The sequence below is a fragment of the Bos javanicus genome, chromosome 27 (assembly GCF_032452875.1).
Source record: "Bos javanicus breed banteng chromosome 27, ARS-OSU_banteng_1.0, whole genome shotgun sequence".
NCBI classification, from domain to species: Eukaryota; Metazoa; Chordata; class Mammalia; order Artiodactyla; family Bovidae; genus Bos; species Bos javanicus.
This window is the reverse complement of record NC_083894.1, coordinates 6,575,501-6,587,376: the sequence shown is the minus strand read 5'-3', so window position 1 is coordinate 6,587,376 and position 11,876 is coordinate 6,575,501. Positions and strand designations below refer to the sequence as shown.

Below are 11,876 nucleotides of genomic sequence, written 5' to 3'. Positions count from 1 at the left end.
CAATGTGGGAGGTGGGTCTCAAAAAGTCAGACACAGCTGAGCGAGTAACACACACATAGACAGAGATGCATGTCCATAAAGAATAACTGTCGTTTATATTAACATAGACCGAGCTTAATAATTCATCCTGATGTTCTCGTCTGTCATCCATGGGCACACGGGATCTTCTAGCCGGCCCCCGTCCCCCCCGCCCCCCCCGCACTCCCGACCTCCGGGCATCCTGTACTGCGCCCAGCCGTCTGCACAGGGCACCAGAGCGCGCCACGTGGAGAATGCGTTGCTGCGCGGGGAGCTCGACACCGTCTCCTGGTGAGAGGACAGGAGTTTCGAACCCTGGGGACCCACAGGGACCAGGAGATATTTCTCTCAAATAGAGGGAATGTGCTTTTCATTTTCTGGGCTTTTTCCGTGTCCTATTATTCACGTTCTTGTGCACTATAAATTAGACTCCTATGCACTATGAACCAGAGAAGGCAATGGCGACCCACTCCAGTACTCTTGCCTGGAAAATTCCATGGATGGAGGAGCCTGGTAGGCTGCAATCCATGGGGTCGCTAAGAGTCGGACACGACTGAGCGACTTCACTTTCACTCTTCACTTTCATGCATTGGAGAAGGACATGGCAACCCACTCCAGTGTTCTTGCCTGGAGAATCCCAGGGACGGAGGAGCCTGGTGGGCTGCCATCTATGGGGTCGCACAGAGTCGGACACGACTGAAGCAACTTAGCAGAAGCAGCAGCAGCACTATGAACAAGACTTCTTTTACAGAAGTATTCTTTCATTAAGTGGTTTGGGGTGAAAAATCACAGCCTGCTTTAGTATTTTTATGGATTCGGAATGGCTTCTGAGGAGAAATCTCTATACAAGTTTGGAGGAAGGGAACCGTGTAGACGTGTGGATGGTGGGAGCAACCATGAGCCGCGGTTCGTCGCATGTCTTGGGGACGCAGAAGGGTCTGGTCATCAGTCACCCGGTCTCGGGGGGAAGGAAAGTGTTTGCAACACTACAAGTGTTTGTTTATTTTTAGAGGGTAATTTTTCTGTAAAGTGGAAATAGTTGGAATATTGAAAAATTGAAGAGTGGGTGTTTTAAAACTTCCAACCATATTTAAATATTGATTCCCCTCCCCCCACATCCAAATCAGAATATATCGTAAGTTCACTTTCCAGGCTTTAAAGAAAATTGTCTTCTCTCTCATACCTTTAAAGTAATGCTTCTCCGCGTATCCCAGTTTCAAGTTGAATTATTGCATGATTAACTTTTTTTGTGTTGTGACCCAATAACAGTTTTTTTATAATTCTGAGTTAATTTCATCCTAGGGCAGGTCTTCTGCAGAACCTAGGTGTGGTAGGAATTATTGAAAGAAACCTAGGACAGTTGGAAGTTTATAAAATTGTCATAAAAAGAAATGAAGGGAAAATACTGATTTTGAAACAAAAGCTTAGACTCAAAATGATAATCGGTTAACACTTTTTCAGAATTGCATGTTCTTTCTTGAGACGGAGGGCGGAGGGCAGGTGGAGGGGTCAGCAGGATCGGCGAACAAGAAAGACCTGCCAGGCTGCCATCATAGCCAGATAGCCTGAGACATCTCAGTTCTATTTTTTTTTTTTTTAAGGAAAAATATTTATTTATTTTTGGCTGCCCTGGGTCTTCACTGCTGCATATCAGCTTTCTCTAGTTGCTATGAGCAGGGCTTATTGTCTAGTTGCGGTTTGGGGGCTTAGTTGCTCAGTGGCAGGTGGAATCTTCCCGGGTCAGGGATTGAACCCATGTCTCCTGCACTGGCAGGCAGATTCTTAACCACTGGACCACCAGGGAAGTCCCTAAGTTTTACTTTTTAAAATATTAGTTAAGACACACTTTATTTATACCAAAAACATTTGTAAGTTGTGATTCAATTATTCTGAAAGGGCATAATATTTTAAAAATTTGTAGTAGTGATTTACATAGTTAGGGTATAGCTAAAGCATAGCATAAATATGCTTGCAGAAATGCATCCTGGGTTGACTCTCTCTTACTTTAAGTTAAAATATGAACTCTTCATAATCACCAAAATGTTTGCTTCTTGGCAGTGTCCCCAGTGTGTTTTTATCTGAAAAAAAATTTTTTAACAATTTCAAATCAGGTGACAGGAAACCAGCTAAAGGCTCAGAGTTGCTGAATAAAGATAGTCATTTTTGTTTTACTTCTTTTTTTTTTTTTTCTGTGACTAAGAGAATCTCCACATGGCAGGAGTCAGGTTCTCTTAGGATTTGCTGCCAGTGAAAGTGAGTGAAGTGAAAGTCACTAAGTCATGTCCGACTCTTTGCGACCCCATGGACTATACAGTCCATGGAATTCTCCAGGCCAGAATACTGGAGTGGGTAGCCTTTCCCTTCTCCAGGGGATCTTCCCAACCCAGGAATCTAACTGGGGTCTCCTGCATTGCAGGCGGATTCTTTACCAACTGAGCTATCAGAGAAGCCCTGATAGCTGCCAGGGATGGGATTAAATAATCCATCTGAATAACATGCCTAATTAAACCCTAAAGCCCCATGCTTCTGCTTTGTTATCTTTTTAATGAGGATGTTAATATCTTCTTTATGACTGTCAAGAGCCAAAGACTTATTGCTGCCCCTTCGAGAGGAGAGCCCCCTCCCCATTTGTCTTTGCTCCCTCTCTCTGCAGGTACTTGTGGGTTGTACTGAGGTGGGGAGCATTACCATGTGAAGGTTTGCAGATTCAAGATGGTGGGCTTTTCTGGGGATGTTAGAAATGACTGGAGTCTCTCGGCTTCTTTCTCTTTCCTCAACTTTGTCTGTTTAGTCATTGAACTGTCCTTTGGTGACAATACACACGAAGACAGGGCGACCAAGTTGCAGACAATGGAACCCCAGGTGAGTAGGACTTGCTCGTTCTTGTGAATTGATACCTATCTTTTCTTTTTTTTTTCCCCGGGGATGAGTGGGTTTTGAGTCTTGGCCTGGATTTCCTGGGGCCCCCATGAAATTAAATTACTGTCAGTCATTTTTCCTCAGGACTCTGGGAGGCTTAGGGCAGGTTGGGGACTAATTGAGAAATAATTCCCTACCCAGTATTTACACTGCTTTACTCCATTCCTCACTCCCTTAAGGATGTCCTTGAAGAAAAGGTAAAAAGTTGTTTCTTTGAATTTATCCCATGTTAGTGTCTGCGGTGGGCTTAGGCATGTGGTGAACATAGGCAGCAGAAACGAGTAAGAGCAAAAGTGTCTAGTCCTGCAGGGAGGCAGTTGTTTGTTTTTCAAGTGAGTTTAGTCCATCCAGTAATTTGGATGCTGCAGAGGAGGGCTCTGCAGCATGGAGATTGGGGTGAGAGGAGGCAAGCAAGAGAGCAATAAGGAATCATTATTTTCCCCCAATTTTAAATTTATTCAAAATTTTATAGAATATACTTGCACATTTAAATAACTTAAAAAAAGAAAAAAAAAATCTCCTTATCCCTTTTGTCCCCAACAACCCAGTTTCCTTCTTTGTAATCAAAACTGCAAACAGAAAGAAATGTCTGGTACTGTTTTACTATTTTGGGCTGTGCATTAAGAAGAAGGATTATATCAGCATAAACCTAGGGTCCTGTAGCAATTTTTGAAGGGCTGGAAAGATCAGGTTCCACTGAGAGGCCTCTATTTCCTGTTAGCATATAAACAGCTTGGTGGTACAGGAGGGACCTTGATAACCCATGCTTGAAGGTCCTAGAGAAGATGGAGATGCAAGGTCCCATCACAGGAGGGTCGGGTCAGGACACTCCTTCTGTGTAGCAGTTCTAGGGCCCCTTGGGGTTTGCTTCTGAACTGTACGTCTTATTCTGCGTCATGAACATATGAGTTGTGCAGAGATGGGAGAAGCCACCTAATTATCACGTTCTCCAGGAGAGTGTTCAGTTCTGCAGAATTTGGCCATTGCTTTGCCAGATTATTTCCACTACAGTTACCTCATTCACTGTAATGATATTTTGTTTTCAAAGAAAGTGAAAGTGAAAGTGACTCAGTCGTGTCCGACTCTGCGACCCCATAGGTTGTACAGTCCCTGGAATTCCCCCGGCCAGAATACTGGAGTGGGTAGCCTTTCCTTTCTCTAGGGGATCTTGCCAACCCAGGGATCGAACCCAGGTCTCCTGTAATGCAGGAGGATTCTTTACCAGCTGAGCCACCAGGGAAAGCATTTTGTTTTCAAAGTGGTGCGTCTGTGAGTATGTGTGAGAGACACACGGCATGTCAGCCTAGAGAAAAGTTTGACCAGAACCCCAAACAAAGTTGAGCTTTTTCTTACACAGCAATCTAACCACAGCCCTACTGCATACAGTATCTTTCCATGGCACTTCGTGGGGAAGGCCCTGGCTGCACAAAATGTCCATGTTTTAGGAAACAGTGACCCTCAAGGATATGGCTGTAGACTTCACCAAGGAAGAGTGGGCCCTGCTGGACACCTCCCAGAGAAAGCTGTTCGGAGAAGTGATGCTGGAGAGCATTAGCCATCTGGTCTCTGTGGGTGAGTCTGTCAACATTGATGCATTTTTAAAACAAGTATCCAGAACAGCTTCTACATATTCCCCTCCCTTCTCAGCCCTCATTCACATTCTTTCATGGTTCTTAAAACTCCTTGAAGTTAATTCGTTTATTTATTTACTTATACCTGTTTTTTGTCAGCCCCAAAGATTATAGTTTTCCTGACCACTCTTCCCTGCCTTTCTTGCTTCTTTTTTTTATTTTTATTTTTTAATTTTACAATATTGTATTGGTTTTGCCATATATCAAAATGAATCCGCCACAGGTATACATGTGTTCCCCATCCTGAACCCTCCTCCCTCCTTCCTCCCCATACCATCCCTCTGGGTCGTCCCAGTGCACCAGCCCCAAGCATCCAGTATCATGCATCGAACCTGGACTGGTGACTCGTTTCATATATGACATTATACATATATGCCATATATATATGTGTGTATATGTATAAATAACTCTGTTTACTTACCTGATAGTTAAAAATGCATTAATGAAAATTATACCAGCGATCTATTTCCAAAGAGAAATTAGATTGTTCCTGTGGAGCTTCTGTGTTTTGGATTCTTTTTTAAAAGTAAAGTTTATCTTACTGTTGTTGTTCCGTCGCTTAGTCGTGTTCGACTCTTTGCGACCCCATGGACCTATCCTACTGTGGGAAGATTTAATTTCTCCATTGAAAACACTGAGGCTTCTTCACTCTAGCTTTGACCTCAGGCCCACACATCAGCAAGAAGAGCCACCTGTGTTGGCCCAGTGCCAGGATGTTGTTCCTGCTCAGAAGGAACAGCTTCCTGAAAGAAGCTTTAGTGTTGTCAGGGGTGCTCTTCCTGGGCTGTTCTCCGGTATTCACCATGTCCTTCCTTGGCAGCCTGCCCTGAAATGGAAGAATGCGCATAGTTCTTTAACCCTGAATTAAATCCAAGACAAAAATACCTTTTCCCACCTCTAAACAGGGCATCAACTCTGCAAGTCAGATGTGATTTCCCAGCTGGAGCAGGGAGCAGAGTTGTGGAAGGAAGAGAAAGGATTTCCCCAGTGCCCGAGTTCAGGTGAGTTCCAGGCTCCCGTGTGGTCAGTATCAGGAAGATCCTGATACTAGGGGAGCAGATGCCTGGAAATGTCAGCGGCAGAGGTTCCTGAGTGAATTCTGTTTTCAGGAAAGTGGTGGAGGCCACTGGGACCTGTACTCTCTTTAGCATTTTCTTTGGGCCTCAGAAAGGAACTGTTCACATCCTCTTAAAGTTTTGTATAATGTTCTTTGTCCTGTTTTCTTACCTTTGACAAATTTCCTTCTCTTTACCTTATCAACAACCAATCTTGATTTTATTTTGTCTCTTATTGAAATCCTGAAAATACTTTTTAATTTTCAGTTTTCTAAAATGGGTTTTAACTCACTTTACCTCCTTTCCACATTCTTGCTCTGTGTCAGGGTCAGTATTTGAAACATACTCACGCAGGCCTTGCATGCTTTCAACCGTTTTCTTCCTCCAGTGCCACACTAGCATTTTTTTAACATTATTTTAGACAGGAAAGGTGACCCTGTGAGACAAGAAGAAATATTCCTGCAAGATACCTGCAAGGAAGACTTATCTAATTGTAAATGGTAAGTCTCAAGGGGGTGAACCCATCCCTTTTCATTAAAGGCATGGAAACTGAAAGGCTTTAGAATGCAGGACACCACGGTTATTTGAGGTGAACGTAAATGCTGCTGCAGCAGAAAGTTTAGATGGTTTCAATTTAGGGAAGAAAATTAATTCATACTTGCAACCATAACCTGAGTACTTATAAAATAATTGCATAAACATGGCTTCGAAACTAATGAAATATTTAATAGATTTGCAGTTGAGATGTTATGAAACAGGAAATCTGTGTTGTAGAAAATAACACACAATGAGTATGTAAATAGCATTCAACAGGAGCCTATTCGTGGCATGGTCAAACTAGAAGTCGTGTAGAGAAAAATTAACGTCTCCTTGTCTCCTTGGAACAGCAGAGATTTCACACTAGAGAGGATATACATGGATATAATGATTTGGGGGACATTTTCACCCACAGATATACAGTGGCAAGACACGTGCTAAATCATATGGGGGGAAAAAACTGTAAATGTAATAAACATGGGAAAGAATTCTACCAGAGCACTCAGCTCTCTATACATGAAAGGACACACACTGGAGAAAAACCCTATAAACCTAACAAATGTGGTAAATGCTTCAGCCATCAATTCAGTTCAGTTGCTCAGTTGTGTCCAAATCTTTGCAACCCCATAGACTGCAGTGCACCAGGCTTCCCTGTCCATCACCAACTCCTGGAGCTTGCTCAAACTCATGTCCATTGAGTCGGTAATTCCATCCAGCCATCTCATCCTCTGTCGTCCCCTTCTCCTCCTGCCTTCAATCTTTCTCAGCATCAGAATCTTTTCCAATGAGTCAATTGTTTGCATCAGGGGGCCAGAGTATTGGAGTTTCAGCTTCAGCAATAGTCCTTCCAATGAATATTCAGGACTGATTTCCTTTAGGACTGACTGGTTTGATCTCCTTGCAGTCCAAGGGACTCTTAAGTCTTCTCCAACAGCTTCAGCCATAGGGCTAATGTTTACTTGCATGAAGAATTCATGTGGGAGAGAAACCATGTAAATGTAAGGTATGTGGGAAGCAGTTCAGCCAAAGCACTTACTTACATTCACACAGAACAACTCACCCAGGAGAGAAACCCTGTAAATGCAACACATGTGGCAAAGAATTCCATCAGTGCACTCAGCTTTGTGTACACTGAAGAACACACACTGCAGAGAAACCCTATAAATGTCATGAATATGCGAAGTGTTTCAGTCAAAAGGCTAACTTACATTCATACAAAAGAAATCCTCTGTCTGTAATAAACATGGTAAAGCTTCCTGTCATCCTTTCCTTCATCTTTAGTCAACAAAAGAGAATCACAGTGGGGAAAAACTAGGAATCCTTTGGTTAAAACTCTGGCCTTAGATAGCACGAGAGAGTTCACACCAAAGAGGAATCCTACATGTGAAATAAATGTGGCCAAAATTCCAGGCATATGTCCAATCCTTAAAGAAAATAATCACGTTATGGAAAAGCTTTCAAATAGTTCTTTAACCTTAGTTGATGTGAAAGAACTCACACTATAAATGTAATGAAGGACTGTCTTCATCCTCAATTTTAATATTTATACACACCAGAGAACCTACACAGGGACAAATTGTGTGTCTGCAATTAATGTGGAAATGCCCTCAAAGAAGATGAGGACAGCAGGTGAGCTAGAGCTTTCAGGGTGTCTGCTCTGCACTCTAGGTCCAAGAGAAAACAGAAATGGAGTAAAAACCTGATGGAAAATATGGGAGCCAGAGAGCCTACTGGAGGAGGATGGGAGCTGGGCTGGTGGTAACAGCGACCTTCAGCAAAGGGATGAGCCAGGGTCCAGGCCGCCCGTGAGCCCTGGTTCATTCCCCTTAGGGCTGATCCCTCCGCAGTTTCTCCTGATGTTGGTCTCTCACTTTCCCTTGCACCAGGAACAGATGTCAGTTTTCTCTCTGCACCCCAACTTGGGTATCACTGCACTCAGCTCAGTCTCAGAAGCTGCTTTAATGCCTGCCCTGTTGGATTCAGGGCTGGTAAGTGCAGAGCCTGCCTTACTCCAGATGCCAGCTTGGAGTGAGTGAGATATTCAAAGGCTGATCAGTGACCTACGTTTATGTGCCACAGTGGCTTCCCTAGTCTCATTTGAGAACATTTAAGTAGTAAGTGAATTGATACAAAATAGACATTTCTATCACAAAATTCATTTTGTATGGAGCATTCATGACAGTGAAAAACTAGTTGAAATGAAAACAAACAAAAAACCCCTTTGGCTTTTACTCTGAATGTGTAAACTGTATGTGATGTAACAATGAAACGCCAGTGCACGTGGGATCCACCAAGCCTGTGTGGGTGTGCTGGCGGGCACGCTCACAGCACATGCTCTGGGCACTGCAGCACTCACCTGGGCCTAGTGGGCTGAATCTCCCAGAGGAAAATGGCCTCAAGTGTTTACAGTTTATCTCACCAACTATCGTACAATAATACGTTCACTCCTGCTTTCTGGGGACCAGTAGTCATTTTCTCCAACAGAAAGGTGAACTTTCTATTTCCCAAACTTCTCTAGTTTTTTAATTTGATTGAGGAGAATAACAAGGAAAGTTATGAATGATTGCTAAGTCACTTCAGTCGTGTCCGACTCTGTGCGACCCCATAGACGGCAGCCCACCAGACTCCCCCATCCCTGGGAGTCTCCAGGCAAGAATGCTGGAATGGGTTGCCATTTCCTTCTCCAATGCATGAAAGTGAAGAGTGAAAGTGAAGTCGCTCAGTCTTGTCCGACTCTTAGCGACCCCATGGATTGCAGCCTAACAGGCTCCTCCATCCATGGGATCTTCCAAGCAAGAGTACTGGAGTGGGGTGCCACTGCCTTCTCCGTATGAATGATTACTAAATGCTATTGTATGCTCTGTAACATAGTATAGGAATGTGTGCTGTTTTGTTATTGTCACTATTAAATCTGGATTATCATATTTAGAACATACATTAAAAGTTTACTTTTTTTGTGCCACGTGGTTTGAGGGATCTTAAGTCCCCCATTTAGGGATTGAGCCTAGGCCAGGGTAGTGAGAGCACCAAGTCCCTAACCACTGGACCGTCAGGGAATTCCCAAAAGCTGATTTTGGAAATCTATTACAGCTTGTTTTTTAGAGAGCCAGCATAGTGGAAAAATAAATGTGTTTTGATTTATACATAACGTACCCTGCTAATTCATGTGATAATATGTGGATTTTTATGTTCCAGGCATATAAAGAATAAAATAATGTCTATTTTTAATTCTATCTTAGGGTCTGTCATCTAGCAACATTTCATGCTAGGTTCATTCACGTACCCACATAACTGTTGATGTACAGAGGACATTCCTCCAAAAGAACTGAAATAAAAAAATTACATAAAATGAAAATTTTACATCAAAATATAATCAATTATTATGAAATTTAAAATCAATGGTATTAACCTAACAAATATTTTTTTTAGCACGCATAGATTAAGTTGTAGATTAAGATAATCTAGTTAATAGTAATAAAACATTCAGATAAAGTGTTCTTTACCAAGAAATGATATATGTAAAGTATGCCAGAGTGTGAATTACTTGACATTTCAGATGAGAACATTAACCATTCTAGGAATTCTTCATAAATAAATGGTGGCAATAATTTTATTACATGGAAAATTAAAGCTATTAAAATATAACTTCAGATAACTCATTCTTTTGTAAATGTACACTTTTTAAAAAGTTAATCAGCAAAGAGGACTTTTAGAGCAGTGAAAATACTCTGTATGACATTATAATGATGGACACACATCATTATACATTTGTCCAAATTCACAGAATGTACACCACCAAGAGCAAACTGTAACGCAAACTGTAGACCATGGATGGTTATGAGGCGTCAGTGCAGCTTCATCTTTATTAAAAAATGGACCATCTAGTAGTGGTGTCCATAATGTGGGAGACTGCATGGTTTGGGGGAAGGAGCAGTCTCTGTACCTTCTCAGTTTTGTTGTAAACCTAAAACTGATGTTGAGAAATGTTACTTTATTTGTTGAATAAATATCTCACACAACTTTTGTATAACTATTACTGAGAATGTTAGAAAGCATTCTATTAAAATTTTATTAACATATCTTTCAAATTCTGATATACTAGTAATATAGACTATGTTAACAGTACTTCATTATTTGATATTATCATTGTTTAATTACTGCATAATTCAGTATAAGCACATATTACATGTTAATGAAATTGAAATTTACCATTAAAATATTCCATCATTAATATTTTCATTAATTACTGTATTATCATTATTGTAATTAGTATCATTTAAATTCACCTTCTACTTTAATACTAGAAGTTCTAGTATAGGTTATCTAAAATCTTACTGGTTTTTCTTTTGAATTCCAGACATGACTATAGTCAACCTGTCATCAAATCCTGTTCTAGTCTCTGAGGGCTCTCACTGCCTGGGGGCTGCAAGAAGAAATTCACTTTGTTTTCATCTCAATCATATTTGACTTGTAACACTGTAATTAAGTTTTTAAAATGTGAAAATCCCTAAGAAATACTGTCTTTATTCAATGCAGTTTAACTTGAATACAACTATAGTTCTCAGTCAATTCAGAGATGCTTTTCAGAAGGTTCCATACACTTGATCATGAATCACCAGTTGGTCACCTTCCTCTGGGCTAGTTTTCCCTAAAGGACAGATTTGTCTTCAGGAACTAATAAACTGAGTAAGGGGTACCTTTGAATATTAAATGTGGTGGTGATATTAGTCTTCTGAGTCCAGTACAGTTATCACCTGGAGGTTGTCCTCCCATATGGAAAAGGCTGGAGACCCGGTGGTTGCTCTCTTGCCGCAGTTATGGCTGACTGCTCACAAGGCTGTGACTAGACTACGGGCGTTGTGATGAGGAGGGTCACGGAGCGCTGGGGAAGGGGAGACCCATGCACGTGGATGGCTTTTTCTCTGATGTGGCAACACTAGAGCCAGCTTTAGAGGCAGTTCTGCATATCATTCAATCTTTCATGTATTTAAACTTAGAGGAGTTTCTAGATCTTACACATGTCATATAGAAGAACTTCTCAAAGGATTTGAGGATCTGCTTTCTTACCTATTTCTAGGTTTTAGTTCATGTTATTGGGGAGGCCTCTCACTGGTGTTTTCCACACAGGAAATGAAAACCACCCTCTGTGCTACCTACCTCTGTATTTTCAGATGGTGCAGGCTTTCTATCCTTGGTGTAGTCCATCATCTCACACTATAGTTATATATACAAGGACAGTGCTTCTCAAAGAAGGTGGATCCTCAAATCTTGCACGGTGATGCAAGACAGTAAGAGCAAGCAGTGAGTGAAGGGTGAGACAGAGTTGTAAACCTCCTGGCTAAGCTTTAAGCACCAACACGGAGATCTGTTAATACTGGCAGAGTATTTTGTGTGGGGGGCGGGGGGGGGGCGCTTTTTGGTTTTGGCTCTAGTATTTAAGGAGATCTCTCTCAAATCACAAGGTGGCCACCAAACTAATACAGACCTCAATAGCATATCATACATAACAAAACCTTTTACACAAAGTTCAGAAAATCATTAAACAAATAAGCACAAACCACATAAAATGTCAACAAATCTCAGGAAGGCAGGAGAGTCTCATTTCTAGACACATTATAATATTCAAAATATCCAGTATTTCATGCAAAGAGATAAGAAAATACATCCCATCCTTAGGAGAAAAAGAAAAATGGATACTGTCCCTGAGGAAGGACAG

General features: G+C 41.6%; 1 protein-coding gene across 5 annotated transcripts in view; it reads left to right on the top strand.

Moving 5' to 3' along the window:
- LOC133239799 (zinc finger protein 705A-like) overlaps positions 1-11,876 on the top strand; it is a 35,739-nt gene that overhangs the window by 14,804 nt on the left and 9,059 nt on the right. For 4 of the 5 annotated variants that reach the window (XR_009733967.1, XR_009733969.1, XR_009733968.1 and 1 more), the window contains 4 exons: positions 2,810-2,880; positions 4,383-4,509; positions 5,474-5,569; positions 6,045-6,123. Coding sequence is in view for 1 of the 5 variants with exons in the window: in XM_061404085.1 (XP_061260069.1) it covers positions 2,869-2,880; positions 4,383-4,509; positions 5,474-5,569; positions 6,045-6,123 (314 nt within the window). In the remaining 4 variants the exon portion in view is untranslated. Of the gene's footprint in view, positions 1-2,809; positions 2,881-4,382; positions 4,953-5,473; positions 5,570-6,044; positions 6,124-11,876 lie in introns of those variants that run through there. The other variant, XR_009733970.1, reaches the window with a different exon arrangement.